Source organism: Neofelis nebulosa, chromosome 2 (genome assembly GCF_028018385.1).
Source record: "Neofelis nebulosa isolate mNeoNeb1 chromosome 2, mNeoNeb1.pri, whole genome shotgun sequence".
In the NCBI taxonomy this organism is placed as follows: domain Eukaryota; kingdom Metazoa; phylum Chordata; class Mammalia; order Carnivora; family Felidae; genus Neofelis; species Neofelis nebulosa.
Genome location: NC_080783.1, coordinates 1039180 through 1054265, shown reverse-complemented (window position 1 = coordinate 1054265; position 15086 = coordinate 1039180). Strand labels below are relative to the sequence as shown.

The 15086-nt window shown below is 65.4% G+C and overlaps 2 protein-coding genes across 27 annotated transcripts in view; both read right to left on the bottom strand.

The window, feature by feature from the left end:
• Positions 1-562: 562 nt before the first annotated feature.
• LOC131494555 (aquaporin-12B-like) lies at positions 563-4660 on the bottom strand. Of its 2 annotated transcripts, XM_058698971.1 has the most exons (3): positions 3914-4653; positions 2211-2327; positions 563-896 (listed from the first exon to the last, which is right to left on the bottom strand). In XM_058698971.1, exons 1-3 carry the CDS (start codon positions 4518-4520, stop codon positions 691-693), a joined length of 930 nt encoding a protein of 309 aa, XP_058554954.1. In that variant the 5' UTR covers positions 4521-4653; the 3' UTR covers positions 563-690. The 2 variants fall into 2 exon arrangements, with proteins under 2 accessions (XP_058554954.1, XP_058554962.1); XM_058698979.1 differs by lacking the exon at positions 2211-2327 and having other exon boundaries at positions 3914-4660.
• Positions 4661-8186: 3526 nt separating this feature from the next.
• The window catches only part of KIF1A (kinesin family member 1A), a 101659-nt gene continuing 94759 nt past the window's right edge, over positions 8187-15086 (bottom strand). For all 25 annotated transcript variants that reach the window (XM_058698833.1, XM_058698857.1, XM_058698963.1 and 22 more), the window contains 5 exons: positions 14665-14789; positions 13728-13880; positions 12977-13169; positions 12021-12139; positions 8187-11670 (listed from right to left, as the gene is read on the bottom strand). In XM_058698833.1, the coding sequence (XP_058554816.1) occupies positions 11628-11670; positions 12021-12139; positions 12977-13169; positions 13728-13880; positions 14665-14789 (633 nt within the window). In that variant the 3' untranslated portion in view covers positions 8187-11627. The remainder of the gene's footprint in view (positions 11671-12020; positions 12140-12976; positions 13170-13727; positions 13881-14664; positions 14790-15086) is intronic.

Here is a 15086-nt window from a genome sequence, read left to right as displayed (position 1 = left end):
CCTCCCGGAGCAGCCCCTCCGAGGAGGGGAGAGGGAGCCGGGGCCCAGAGGGAGCAGCCTCACTGCCAGGCCAGGTGGAGAGCGGATGAAAAAGGGGCGAAGGGGCAGCCACGGGAAGTGGGGGGGGGGGGGGGCGGAATTCTCCTTTCACTCCTGCCCGGCCACGAGGACCCGGGGGCGTGCCGCCCTGAGGGTCGGATGCTGGCGGATGGTGGGACCCGGACCCTGTGTCCAGCCCGCTCCCCTGCAGCCTCAGGCTCCGGCCGCCTTCCCCCACGTGGCCAGCAGGTGTCAGGGCGAGGAGGCTGCTCGGGCCTCCCGGGCGGTGGGCTCTGGGCAGCCAGGCACCACCTGTGGAATCTCTACCCCAGCATCTTCTCAGGACCCCGTGACCCACCCTGGACCTCTTGCCTTTCCTCCTCGGTCTTCCCTTTGATCCTAATTCTGTAAAGAGGCAAGAGACGCCCCGTGGGAAGATGGGGGTGACACAGACCAGCCTCCATGGCGTATGCCCTTCCTTGCCTGCCCTTCCAGAAGCCTCTGTCAGGCCAGGGAGACGGGCAGGTCTTAGGAATGGTTTATTGACGAAAGGTTTGTGGGGAGAAAGGGCTGCGGGTCCGGTCCCCCCTCGGCTCAGGGAGGCCCCAGAGTCCAGCCAGAGCCCCGGCCCTCGCCCCAGACCGTGCTGGCTCAGTGGGAGCCCGGCAGCGGCTGCCCCGCCCCACCCCGCCCAGGCTCCCGGCTTCCGCACCCCTCTGCAGGCGTCTGGGTGTCTCTAGGCCCCGGGGCCGGCTTCCCTCTAGGGGTTCGGTACTTGTTCTTCTGGCTGTACAACAGGTTCCTCTGGAACAGGCGAGGAAGGCGGCCATGATACAGCAGGACGGCCAGGACCATCCCTGCAAGAAACCAGGCGTCAGACCACAGGGCCCAGTCAGCTTGTTGCAGCATGAGGCAGCCCGGGTGCTCATGCCGGGACCGTCAGTGCGACGGGGGCCCCACAGGCCTGGGCCTGGGGGAGCCTGCGCACCTCCGTCAGGGAGCCAGCGCCCGGACCCTGGTCCGGCCCTTCCCACACCTCCCTCCCCTCCCCGCCCCCTGCGCCTACCCCTGGGAGACGTGCATGACCCATCAGGAACCGGGCCCACTTCTCGGCCAGGTTCCGGGGACCTGGGCCTGGTGTCGCCGGCACAAATGTCGTGGGCCGCGTGCACGGCCTCTTTCTTCCCAGGGCTGCCTCCTAAGTGACCTGTCATCCCTGTGCATGGCTGTGTTGGGCGTGTAGGCAAGAGTGGAGGTGACAGCGAGGGAGGAGACGGGTGTGGGTGGGGCCGGGGCTGGGAAGTGCAGAGTGTGCTGAGGGCAGGGCCCGGCCCCTGGTTCCCAGGTTCTTCCCGGAACTTGTGGAGCCGAGAATCCTAAATTCTCACGTGGCCGCTAGGGTCACTGGGAAGGTAAGTGGGCCACAGTGGGACAGGAGAGCACATTTTCTTCAAGTGTACGTGAATCTTGTAAGGACTTACACAGGGAAGCCCCCTTGAGCCCGAGGGCTGTTCTCAGGTGCACAAGGCCCGTCCCCCGGGAGGCGGTGGGGGAGGAAGTCACAGGGAGGGCGGAGAGTCAGTGCCCTAACTGAAAACCCAGAAGTGGCTCTGCGAGCCCGAGCCCGTTATGTAGAGAAGGGGGAGGGGATAAGGAGACCCTCGCCGCCTCTGGAGGGGGGCGGGGATGCGGGCAGGGCAGGGACTGCTCCTCTTCCCGGTACTTTCTGCTGACGGACCGCATGCACCCGAGGCCGCGGTCAAGTGGAAAGTGAAGTCAGAAATAGGAACGATGGGATTTCTCGTGGCTCCTATAGCTGCCTGGGAGCCCCGGGGAGGCGAGGCTGTGCTCCCCGAGAACACGCCCACCGTGTAGACAGAGAGAAGTGGAGGAAGCTTCCAGAGCTCCACCGGACCCCTCTTACCCGCCGGACAAGGTGTGGAGAGTGCGGTGAGGCCGAGGGGCCAAGGCCAGGTGCTGGAGAAGTGGCCCCTGCCTGAGCCCTGGGCTCAGGGTCTGTGAGGGCGCCCTGCAGGCGTGGGTGCGTCCCTCCTGCCCGCCCAGCACCCACGTCCACCACAAATGCTCTGCGTGGCAATCCCCAAGCCACTGTCCAGGCCTGGCCTTGCCTGCTGCCCACGGAGACTCCCAGGTGACCCCTCTGCCCTTACCTGTCAGAGGACCCAGCCAGTACACCTGCATGTACTCCAGCAGGGTGTGGCCCGAGCAGTGGAATGTGGCCCAGGTGGCCAGGGCCGGGTTGAAGAAGGCGGACGTGAAGGGCCCAGCTGTGGGAGGAGGCACAGACCGTCCCCGTGGGGCCCTGCCTGTGGCCGCCTCTCCGGCCAGGAGAGGAGCCACCCCGGAAATCCCCACCGTGGTTCCCGGCACACAGGCTGGGGCTCAGCCTATCCTCGCCCCGCTGTACTGATGGGGACGTGGGCAGGAGGGCTGCTCGGCCAAAGCCAAAAAGGTCCCCGGATCAGGGAGCAGCTGGGACAAGAGACCGTCCGCAAACCTCCCCCACCCTACCCACTGCTCATCTCCCCCAGCTCTTTTCTCCTCTGTCCACCTGGGGGCACTTGTCCTTGAGAGAAAGGGAGACAGAGACAGAGAGATGGAGAGAGAGACAGAGACGGTGAGACAGGGAGACAGGCAGAGACAGACAGAGACAGATGGTGGAGAAGGGTTGAGCCCAGTGAAGAAACAAGAGAAAGGGGAAGGGGCAGGGCAGATGAGGAGGGGCTGGGGAAAAAGCCAGCGTCCTTCAACCCCGGCCACGTCCACCGCTCCAAAGAGCTCCGGCCTCGTCCGGGCAGACCAGAGTGGGAAGCACTCTGCAGACCAGGATCTCCGGGAGGCGCCCTGGGTGGCGGCAGGGCTGACACAGGAGCTCCCGGCATCTCCCCAGGCGGGACCCCAGGCAGTCCGGACGCACAGCCCTGCTCCTGGCGAGTCTCTGCTCACCCGTGCCTCAGTTTCCCCGCCTGTGCGCGGGCTCTCGCGGCGCCTTCCTGGGCACGTGACGTCTGTTCTGTGCCAGACCCTGGACGGCATCTCAGAAAGTCAGCCCTCTGGTTCTGTCCCTACCGGGCCCCGCCCGCCCCCGAAAGCAGACTTGGGGGAGCTGGGCCCTCAGGCCCTTCCAGGGGTAGCCGTAGCGCCCTGAGCAGGAGTGAGCCTGCTGAGTCAGGCCACATGACCTGCACCCCACCCCCACAGCTCTGTTCCCCTGCCCGGGACAGCTGCCCTGGGAGGTCAGCAGTCCGGACATCCCACAGCTGACCTCAGCTCCCTGCTTGCACCACTGGTGGGAAGGGTGGCTGCGTGGGGGCCGGGAGAGGGGGGCGGTGCCAGGGAGCTTGGTCAGGAGGCCCGGGTCCTGAGGATGGGACGGGGGAGGTGCTGCCCTCCCTGGAGACATCTGGGGCCAAGTGGGGAGGGGGAGGGGGCTGGGGCAGACACGGCGGGACCTGGTGCTCTTGGACGGGGCGGCAGAGGACGCGCAGGGGCTTCCAGAGCGGGGCCCGGCCTGGGCCCTGAAGAAACCGCACTGGCTGCCCCCCCCACCGCCCCAACCTGTCTCGGGAGCCGGCCTCCTGAGATGGCCAGGAGCAGCTGGGATGTGGAAGATCCAGCCAGAGCGACGGCCCCGACGGGGGCCCAGGTCCACCCCGCCGCACCGGGTCCCGTCCAGCCGGCTGCCGTGCCACCGCTGGGTTCCCGGGAAAGGGCGGTCGGCAGCTTCCGTGGGCCGGCGGCCCCCCTTGGCCGGCGGCCTCGCCCCCGGGTGTCCGCAGGTGTGGGTGGGCGGGGTGGCCACGCGGGTGCAGAGGCTCTGACGTGGCCCAGGGGAGAGGCAGCCCCGTCTCACCTGTGTGGGTCATGACGGTGGCCAGCGGGGCCACGGCCGGCACCCGGTAGGCGGGCAGGCTGTTCCGGAGGCGGAGGAGGGTCAGGTGCAAGAAGAAGGCGCCGGCGCCTTCCACGAGCGCGCCGTGGGACACGGGCGTGCGCAGGGGGGAGCCGCAGTGCGGGTCCAGGAGGTTCTGGAGGACGTGCAGGTCACAGAGCTCCCAGGCCCGGTACAGCCGGGTCAGGGCACAGGCCGCCCGCACACCCAGCCCCTGGGCCGCCAGCTTCAGCAGCGTGCGGGGCGCGGGGGCCTCGGCCAGGAGGAAGTCCTGCAGGGACACGGTGGGGTTGGCCGCGGCGCCGTCGCAGGTCGCCCCGTGAACCAGGAGGAGCAGGGTGAGCAGGGTGAGCAGCAGGTCGGGGCCGAAGCCCCCCGCCCAGGGGCCGGGCTCGGCCAACATCCGCATCTCCAGACAGCAGGCCCCCAGCTGGGCCGCGCCCACCGCCCCCCGGGCGAAGCTGGCGTAGGCGCCCGCCGGGAGCAGGGCCTTGCACGCCCTCCTGGCCGCCTGGCAGAGGACGAAGGTGGCGAAGAAGAAGGAGAGGGACACGTTCAGACCGGCCATCGGCCTGGGGGCCCCTAGAGGAGCAGGCCGAGCGGGGGACCCGAGCCGACGTGTCAGGGCTGGCGCGCCCTGAGCCCCGAGCCCCGAGGATGGGGCCGCTGTGGGAGAGTCCACCTGGGCGGGCTGTCCCTGCGAACGCCACACCTGTGCCCTCACCTCCTCACCCCCGCCCGCTGCCGGCCCGGGAGCAGAACCACAGCGGACGCCCACAGGTCAGGCGTCCTCCCTGGGGCCTGAGGCACGCCTGGCCCCCCGCCCCCACTCGGCCAGCCGCGGGTGCCGGACGCAGCTTCAAAGCCTCCGTCGGAGCTCGGTGACTCACGGCCCGGGCCCTTGGCTCCGTGGGCACGGCCTGGCAGCTCCCTGCCCCTGTGCTGTGTCCCACCTGGGTGAGGGGCCTTGGCTCTGCCTGCACTGTGGGTCCCCTGGCCCCAGGTCCCCCTGCGAAGGCAGCTGCGTGCCGGGCCAGGTGTCCCCACACAAGCGAGGAAGGGAGCCGTGGGTGCTCCGGCCCGGCCGCTCCGGTCTCCTCAGGAAGCTGACCCTGCAGACGTCTGCCCGGCCCACCATGCGCTTTGCTTTTCCTGCCTAGCAGCATAGACTCATAAAGATGCATTTCCAAGAAAGCCTGGCTGGCTGAGACGTTCAGGTGTTTCCTTCCGGACCCAAGATCACAATGACCTTGGAAGACTAGACCCGTTCCCCCTCGATAAGCAGAGACTGCCTGTGAACGGCCCTCCTGGGGACAGGCTGTGGGGCCTGGCTCTCAAGCCCAGAGCAACCGGGGGCTTTGGGACACTGGCCAGGCTTCAGAGACACGAGCTCGGAGGTCGTAGTCTCAGGGGCTTGAGGTCACCGACACGTTACAGTGACTGTAGTATGCCATCGACCTTGGGGAAGAGCAGACATTAAGCAGTTGCGTTGGGTCACTGACGGCGGCTGGATTCAGCGGCCAACCCCTGGTGGAGGGGTCATTCCAGGCAGAAGGAGATGGCCTGGCACGGTGCAGAGGCCGCTGGATGGGGAGCTTGCCGGGGGAGGGGTCTGCCAGGCTGGGGAGGGGCCTCTGGCCCTGAGCTCCTCCCTCAGGACTGGGAGGGGAGGGGGACAGAGGCTGGGAGGGGCGTGGCACTGGGGAGGGAGGAGCTTCGGGGGAAGGCCCAGGTCAAGGTCTCCTGGACATACCAGGCCCAAGGCAGTGGGCACAGTGGGGCGGGGAGATCAGCGGGGCGGGTGGGCCAGTGGGAGATGGGCACCTCGTCCCCTTACCCCATGTCCCAACCCCCGTGCCCCGCAGATGGACAGACAGAGCCATGGAGATGGGCTCTGAGCACAGCAGGTGGGCTTTCCGCAAGGCAAAGGCCCCACCGTCCAGACACCGCTGGGGGTACGGGTGACGCCTCTGCCCCTCCTACCCTCACCCTGTGCCCACCTGGGGGTCCCCAAGGCCTGCAGCAGCACCTGACCCCTCTCTCTCACAAGCCTTCCCTATCCTGCCTCCCCCCTGCCCCTCAAGAGAAGGCCGGCCACCCACTTCCTTCCAAGGAGTTCAGCCAAGCAAGACTACTGGAGAAAGGGCTGGGTATGACGTCACCAGGAGGGGGCCCCCTGAGAGCGCCTGACTCCCGGGGGACCGTGACTAAAGTCCTGGACGTGTCCCAAATGGCCCTGTCACCTGCAGCACTGCAGGGTTGCTCAGCAGGGCCCAGCTCTGGACCGCGGCCCCCTCTGGAGCAGGTGCACACATTCACAAGGAGGCCCAGCGGTAGCTCCGCCTCCTTGAGAGCCAGCCTTCCTGCGGGGGTGGGAGGGGGGCTCACCTCTGGCCCAGCCTCCGCCCCCCTGACCCTCCTTTTGTTTGTGTGGCTCCAGTCCAAGGGCTCCCCCCGCCCCCTGGCAGCCTCCCTTTGCGTGGACGCAGGGGAGACTGACAGCTAGGAGGGGGGTCCAGAGCATGGGCGACAGATGCTGCCTTTCCTCCGGTTGTCCCAGTAGAGGATTTTGAGGTCCAGAACTTTCCTGGAGGTGGGGAAGGGGCCTGGGCCCCAGGAGGCAGGGGTGAGGTTAACCCCACAGGAGCTCTGCCTGCTGCTCCCCCTGGAAGGCAGACAACCGTCCAGACCCCAGCCCCAGGAAGGGGTGTGGGGGGCAAGGGGCCTGTTCTTTCCTTTAAGGTCCTGCCCTGTCGGAGGAGCGGGGAACCGGTGGAGCCCTGGAGTCCGTGAGCGGAGAAGCCAGGGCTCCCTCAGGGATCACGCAGAGACGCCCTTCCACCCTCCAACCCCCTGCTCCAACTGGGGTGGGGTGTGGGCCTGGCCCAGTCAGAACGCACAGAAAGTGGTTTCAGACCCAGGAAGCACATCACCGAGAGCACAAGCCTGGCTAATGCTCAGTGGCTATTCATGCTGAGCGATCAGCGTGAGTTCAATCTTTATTTTTGCCTAAGTTTAACTTTTATTTACTTATTTATTTATATTTGTTTTTGAGAGACAGGGAGAGAGAAAAAGCGCGTACACGCATGCTCGCACAAGCACGCACAGGGGAGGGATGGAGAGAGACAGAGAGGGAGAGAGAGAGAAAATCCCAAGCGGGCCCTGCTCTGTCAGCACAGAGCCCAACATGGGGCTCGATCCCAGGAACCGTGAGATCATATGATCATGTGAGCCGAGATGCTTAACCGCCTGAGCCACCCGGGCGCCCCATCATTTTAACGTTTAGATAAAACTTAAATAGAGCAAAGCACACGGTCTCGGGGCCAACTTGCACGCCGTGGGGGCAGAGGGATAAAGCCAGGGGACGGGCGGCCATCACAGGTGCTCACTCCTCCGTTGTCACCGCGTTCTCTAGGACGACGGCGCGCGACTGCAGCGGTGGTCACACTGCTGAGCCTGGCGGCCTCCCGGGGGGGGGTGTTGGGGGAGCTCGGACCCTGTTGTGTCCGAGTCTGCTTCCTTTCAACTGCTGCTGACAGAGGACGTCCTGTCTCGCTCCCGGTCCTGAGGGTTCCCACTCCCACTCTGCCCTTAGGGATGGTGTTAGCCGTGGGCTGCTGAGAGACGTGCCTTGTCAGGCTGAGGACGTGATCGTCCACGTAAAGGCTCAGTTAGCAACGGACGTTAAATTTGGTCAAATGCTTTTTCTGTGTCTGTAGCGATTTTTCTCATTTTCTGATTTTCCTGATTTTCCACCAGATTTTTGTTGGCTTAACATGGTGAATCACACTGATGGGTTTTTGAGCCAACCCCGAATTCCCGAGGTTCGCCCCACCCAATCACGAGGGATTATCCTTCTAATTAGTAGATTCGGTTTGGCAAAACGTTACCGAAGATACTCGTTTTCTATGTCACCGAAGGACACTGGTTTGCATTTCATTTTCCTGCAATATCGTCGTGTGGTTTTGGTACCGGGTGAAGCTGACCGTACAGAAAAGCTTTGAGGCTGCCTGGGCACGTGGGTTACGCAGCCAGGTGCGGCCGGGTGCCGAGGGAAGCAGGTGGGTGCTCCCGTGACCATCACCCCTCACACCCCTCCAGGCTCTCTTCCCCCCTGCCTCACCGGTGTGGGAAGTGGGTGCTCTCTGGACAGTGCTGGACCTCTGACCCCAGGGGCCATTCTTGGCCGCATCGAACAGACTCAACACACAAGGCCACAGTGGACACCCACGGGTCTGATGTTGCATAAGGAGCCACATTTATTTCTTAATTGGACAGATTCTTAAGTGCACACACACAGTACAGGAGCCTAGAGCCTAACACTCAGGTTTAGGACGTCAGGGAACTCGAGTCGTTACGTCGGGATGGTGGTTACAGTGCAGGGGCCAGGGTGTGCCACACAACCACATATGTACAAGCTACGGGGGGACGCGGGGGACGGCCAGCTGCGGGAAGCACCGGCCTGGAAGAAGCCATAGACTCTGTTGATCCCTGGGGGCACTTCCCTGGTCCCCGGGGTAAAAGGAGGGCGCCTTCCGGGGTCCCGCACCGGAGGGGGCGGACGGAGGACCAGCACTGCGATCCGCTGACGCCCGAACCACCAGCGACATTCAGGAACTCTCCCCGAGTGCTTCGCCACGCCCGCCCGACAGGTGCGGAGGGGGAACCGGGACGGAGGGGGAGGCTGCCTCCCTGCAACCACCCGGGGCGTGTGTGTGCGTGTGTGTGATCGGTGACCGAAACGTTGGCATCTTAGGAGTGATTACTCGGAACACGGAAGCCTTGGAACTTGGGAACATGTCAACACCCCTGGGCACCAGCTGGGTCACACTGGAGCCTGGAGCCCAGCGCCCCCCTTCCTGGGACCACAGCGGATCAACGGGGGGACTCCCCCTCTCCCTGGAGGAGACAGAGAGCTTCTCTGGGTGAGGACGGCTATCCCTCAAAGCAAAACGAGTGCCACCAGGTGTTAAAAAAAAAAACTCCCAGCGAGATGGCTTTCTGGATCTTTCTTCCCTCCCCACTTGGTGAGAAATCACAGCCACAGCCAGGCCTGACCTTCCTCTGGGAAACAGCAGCCTCCCTCATCACAGATGTGAAGACTGGCCCAGTTTGCTAAGTGCCGTCCCCTCTGACGTGACACGTTGGGTAGCTTCTGGCAGGACAGACAAGGGACCAGGTGTCTGACTCGGATCTCTCTCCCCACCAACTCCGAGGGTCTGGCAGGGGACAGGGGGTCCACGTGGCCCACACCTGGCTCGCAGGCACGGGCACCAGGGCCAGAATCAAACGGTCCTGGGGGCACCTCCATGGCTGTGGAGGCTCCCGCGTATGGGGCGCGTCCCCCCTTCCCTCAGCCCCACGAGGCAGGTGCTCTGCAGGCTGGCTGGCCTCAGACCCCTGCGCCCCGGGTGCGGGGGCCTCGGAGCCTCCCCAGGCCGCGGCTCCAGGCTGGCTGACCTGGGTGGCCTGCGGCCCGGGCCTTGCACCTCCAGTCTCCCCGCGGGAAGGGGGGCTGTCGGGAACCAACTCATCTAGGAACCACGTCCTCCTTCCCTGGTCCCCTCCCTGCCCTCAAGGCCATCACAGGAGCCAGAATAAATGCTTGCTCTGGACTGTGCCATACCCCTGCCCTCTGCGTCTCGGCCCGGGAGCGTCCGGTCTCCGGACGTTTGCTCTCTGTCCAGGATGCGAGGCCTCCTCTGGGGGTCCCCAAAGAAGGCCGCTGGGTCCCCGCGTCCCACAGACGTGGTCTCCTCGGACGCGTTTTCTGCCGATGGAGCGATGCCATCAGTGGTGCCTTCCGAGCACCGGGACGAGGGGAGCAGCGGGTGGAAGTGACCGCTGACGCACTGCCCAGACCAGCCACGGGAAAGGCGCGCTCACAGCCTCCAAGCGGCCCTGCGCGGCCGGCGGAGCCAGACGCGGCTGCCAGACGGCGCTCAGATGGGGGAGCCCGTCTGCCTGGTCCCACGTCTGGGGCGAAGCTCAAGTTATTGGGGGGATAACTTTCCCAAAGGGAAGCCTCCAACCGAAACCTGGTCGCTTAGTGTGGGAGCCACGCCCACGCACCCCTAGAGGAAAGAGGCCGCGCACACCTCGGGCCTCAGGGCGCGGAACCCGTACAATATCCACAGGCCTCGTCAGTGCCGCTTGGGGACAGCCAGGCTGAGGGGGCCCCAGACCACTGGCCGGGGTGCGACAAGGTGATCTGAACCAAGTGGGAAAGTGGGGGGTCACTGGGGTGCCCTGCAGGGTCTGGCGAAGGCAGTGGAAGGCACCAGAGAACGGCATGGACGCCCAGGTTCCGAGCGGAACCTGCTCGTGGCGGGACAGGGGTTTATGGATCGGTTGCTGTTTTGACTGGAGTTAGAAAGAGGCCACGTGCGGCTGCGGGCAAGGGAACAGGTCACCGAAGACCCCCCAGACCCCGGGGTTTCTCTGATGTGTTTGTGGCCCGGGTGTGGTGCCTGGCCAGACTCCCAGCCCGGGGCAGGCTCTTGCCCCGGCGGCCGGGCCTGGGCCGTGCAGTCCCTGGGGGCACGAATCGGACACTGCAGCAACACAAGGTGCAGGAGAGGGGAGCCTCCTTGGTGACGGGGGCCCCATTGCTGGCTGCCCTCCCCTGACCCCGTGGAATCTTCTCACTGGGACTCACAGACACTCCTCTCTCGGGGCAAAGAGGGGAAGCCACACACCTTCTTCCGGGGAACCGTCTGGAGCTTGAGAAGCTGCACCCCCAGCCCCCCACCGCCCGGACACCCCCCCCCCCGCCTCCTGCACCCTGCCGTCCTGGACACACCACCCCTGCTGTCCCTGCCGGGAGAGCCCCACAGCCCAGGGGCCCATCTGCCTGGTCCCCCTCATGCCCGCACGCTCCTGGGGAGAAGCTGCCGGCACTGCCCGCGGGGTCGCGTCTCAGAGGCTGCTGTCCGGGTGAGACGCAGATTCTACCTCCGGCTGGGAGGGTGCACGCCACCCCCCTCGCGGCCTGGACCTCGGGCGCCGGGTCCCCTGATGCTCACACACACACACACACACACACACACACACGCACCCCGGGTGGAAGGCCTCCCCCATGAGCCTGAGCTCGGGCCTGGGTGGACGTGCCCCCGTGGTGCCAACCAGGTGGTGCCCCGGCCTGTGCAGACGCCTCTTCACCGTGGTCTTCCCTACGAGGCTTGGGGATGAGAGAGGGAACAAGCAGGGGACGGGGTCCATCCGAATCCTACGGGTCTATGTGAAGGCATTAGAAATAAATACTTATAAATAGAACACAGTCTTATAGTTAATTTCTGAGTGGCCTGTTTTGGTGTCACTAAACTAATGTATATTAATTATAAGTCTGTCTATGCTTAAAAAAATATCAGAACGGCAGCGACGCCCCTGACTTGTGCCCTCCGGCCTCTCTGGCACCTCCCAGCCGCTCCCACCCGGGGCCCGCTCCGAAAGAAGACAGAACGTGGCCTCTGCTCGGGGCAGGCTAGGTCTTGCGGTGCAGGCGCCCGGGCCAGAGGTGGCGCTCTGTGGGGCCCCGCGCAGCGTCCCCAACAGGGGACCGGCTGGCTGGCTGGCTGGTGGGGGCAGGCTGGGCGCGTGTGACATGACGGATGGTGACGAGGACTGGGGGCGGGGCTGGCCTGCTGGCTGTCGTGGGGGCGCGGGGGGCTCTGGCTCAGACCCTCATCTGGGCAGACCGCCGTCTGGACAGCTTGGACCTGCGGGAGGTGGAGACAAGCGGGGGTCGGGATGCTGGCCTCTTGGCGGCGGACGCCCCCCCTCCTTCCCTGCTCACCCGGAGACCCGGGCTCAGGAGTCGCCCACCTGCCTTCTGCAAGTCAGCGGTGCAGGAGGGGGGGTCCCATCGCCAGGGCTCGCTCTGCCCAGGCCTGACCGTGAGTTGTGTTTGCAACCGCGTGAGGGCCTGCCCGCAGGAGCGAGTACATTTTGAACATCTCAGGGGCTCACACGCTTTACCAGCAGCAACGACACAAATTAGGCATTAACGTCCTCAAGAACGCGCCCCGGGGGCAGTGCCCTCCCACCACCTGCAGGGGGAGCCGCGTACCGTATGGTCCCGGCCAGGAGGGGGTTGAATGCGTACAGCCAGTCGTGCATGTCCTTGTCGCTGTTGGCCTGCAGCAGGATGCCTCGGTGCTCCGTGCACACGGCAAACGTGTTGGGTGTCTGCAAAGGCAGGGCTGCCGTGAGACGGCGCGAGGCCTCCGCCAGGTTGGCACGCGGTGGTCACCGTGGGGCATGGGTGGGGGCAGCGGAGGGGCGCCACCGGGACATCCCAGGGGTGAGGGGGCAGGAAAGAAGAACCCGCAGGAGACAGCCACAGCACACACGGCCCGGTCTGACCCACACGGGGGCGGCCCCCTCGCGGAAGGCTCTGCGGTGGGGACACCCTGTGTCTTCTCCTGCCCCAGGGCTCCCTTGTGGCCTGCTCTGCGTGGTCCCCTGGGATGCGTCTACCCCTCCCGGGCCGAGGTTCCTTCCCCCGCGATTCTGGCTCCGCTGCCGTGCCGGCCTCTCCTGCTGAGCCTGAGCCCTGGGTGGGGCAGGTGTGGGCGGCACGCCGAGTTCGTGCCCACCCCCCACCACAGGGCATCAGAAATCGGCCAGCGGGTGCTGTAGGGGTCTGGCAAAGCCAGGGTCACTGCTGGCTCGGAGAGGGGCAGGGCAAAGCCAGGGGACAGGAAGGCCGTGTTCCCAGGCCCCCGACATGGCCGGCCCCGTGGGGCTCAGAGCCCCCGACCCAGGGTGTCCCTGGGGAATGGGTCAGTGCTCGCCCCCATCTGTGGACCACAGCCATGGCTGGCCGTCACCAGGACTAGGTGCCCCGTGGGAGGGCCGAAGGGGGACCCTGTGAGAGATAGGACGTGGGGACCTCGGTCTGGCAGCGAGTAGGAAACGGGCCTACAGGGGACGGGGCCCGGCTCCCACGTCCCACAGCCCTGCCGGGGGTTCGCCGGGCCTTGGCCAACCCGGGACCCGCCCATCCCATTTCCAAGGCTGTACCTTGAGCATGGCCTGCTGGTCCTCGCTGTACTCCACCTGGGCGGTGGACAGGTTGAGCACGAACCTCTCCACAGAGTCCTTGTCACTGTTGTACATGTAGGCATACGGCCGCCGTACCACCACGAAGCGCTTGGCCCAGCCGGCCGTGTGCGGCTCCAGGAAGTGCAGGTAGCCCTTCTTGGAGACGATGGGGCTGCAGGAGGGACGCCTGCTGGCTCATGTGCTCCTGGCGGTCAGTGGGGGTCTCACGGTGGGGCCCACCACCCTCCACCAGGCCTGTGGCGGTACCGGCCGGGGCTCAGGGGCTATGGGGTACCCGGTAGAACCCCAACTTGGGAGGTCAGAGACCAGAACCACCAACCTATTTCTGGGCCTCAGTTTCTCCAGCTGTGAAAAGGAGAAACTTTAAAAAAAAAGCTGCAGCCGCCTTCGCTGTCACATGGGGTTCCGTGACCACAACCCGCGGAGGGTGGCGTTCTTGGGCCACAAGGGCCAGGCAGGCATCTGGCACAGAGGCCAAACTGATAACTCGCAGATGCATTAAACCATCTTTCCGCAGAGGTGCCCGCGAGGTCCCCGGCCCCCTCCTGCCCTTTTGCTGTCTGCTCCTTCTCTGCTCCTGCCCCAGGTCAGGGGTGGCCTGCCTGCCTGCCTCCCTAGTGTGGCGCTGTCCCCGGGCCTGGGTCAGGGACAGAGCTGGCCGGGTGGTTTTAGAAGAGCCCCGGTTTGGGGCAGGGCACCCCCCACACACCTGACCCGGATCTCCTGGATGTCAGGAACCAGCAGGCGCGGGGGCTCTTTGTCCGCCTCCACGGCCCGAGCAGGGGATGGAAGCTTCTTCGAATCTGCCTCGGGCATAGGCTCAGGTTCTGGGCTGGCCGGCCGGGAGCAGGGCTGTGGGGTCCTGGGGAAGCAAAGCGAAGCCTCTGCACCCCTGCAGGGAGAGTCCCCGCTGGGCCGGGGAGCCACGTGGGACCGGGCTTCCTCCCACACCCAGCCGGCCCCATGGGCACCTCCCAGGGTCTGCCCGGCCACAGCCACAGCTGGAGCTCGGGGAGGGTCCGGCGTGGCCGCAAGACCCACCACCCTTCTCCTGGCACTTTCTGCTCCCCGCCCCTGTGAAAGCGGACCCCTGTCTCTTCAGCTCCCCAGCTGAGCACAGGCCCGTCTCAGATGAGGCCCAGAGGGCTGGATGCCTTTTTATTTTAAGAAGAAAACGTGGATGCCTTGAGGGATTTAAAGTCTAAGGGACTGGGCGTAAGAGGTGCTGGTAAAGCTGAGCAGACACCAGCCATCAGCACGACGGCAGGCCCGTGGGTCCCCAAGCTACTTCATTGCCGGTTTTCCTACTGACTATTATACCAGCACTTGCCCCTGAAAAGGGTTTGGCTTTTGTGCCGGTTTGACCCGTTCCCGGTTTTCGTCCCCAGTGCATTTTAAATCTACCCTTCAGCAGAAACTGGCCTCGGAAAAGTAACACAACCAGAGATGGGCGGGGGGCCGCGCCAGCCAGGGCAGGGCGCGGGGCAGATCCCTTCCGGCTGGCCCTGCCCTAGATGCCTGTGGCCGTCCCTCGTGCCCGGCCACGCGCGCGCCACGTTCCCTGCACTGTGCGCCTGAGTCACGGCCGAGGTCATCAGTCGGTTCTCGGCACTGGAAGCTGCTCCCGGAGCCTGGAGCTCACTCACCTCAGATCAGCTGCTCCGTACCGCCCCTCCACCAGAGAGGGGCAGGTGGAGGAGGGTGTGAGCGTGGCTGCCCCCAGAGGGGACATGGATGGGTCCCGAAGCAGGGTGACAGACATCTCGGAGAGCTGTGGAGGACAGTGGGCCTTTGGCGTGGGGCTTGCAGAGTGGGGACACCCCTGCAGTGGCTAATTCCTATGCCTCTGCTCACCTTTTACCTCCATTTGGGGCACCCCCCATTCCAACTGCAGGCCAGACCCTCTTCCCAGCCCCCCTCGACCTGCCCCTAGCCCCTACACGCCCCTACACACGTCAAAGGTGACGACCGGCGATGGGCCAGAGACTGAGCAGAGACAGCGCACGGCAGGTCCCGAATCAAGGGGGGTGGGGCAGCACAGGGACCACACTAGCTCTGGGGACCAGGA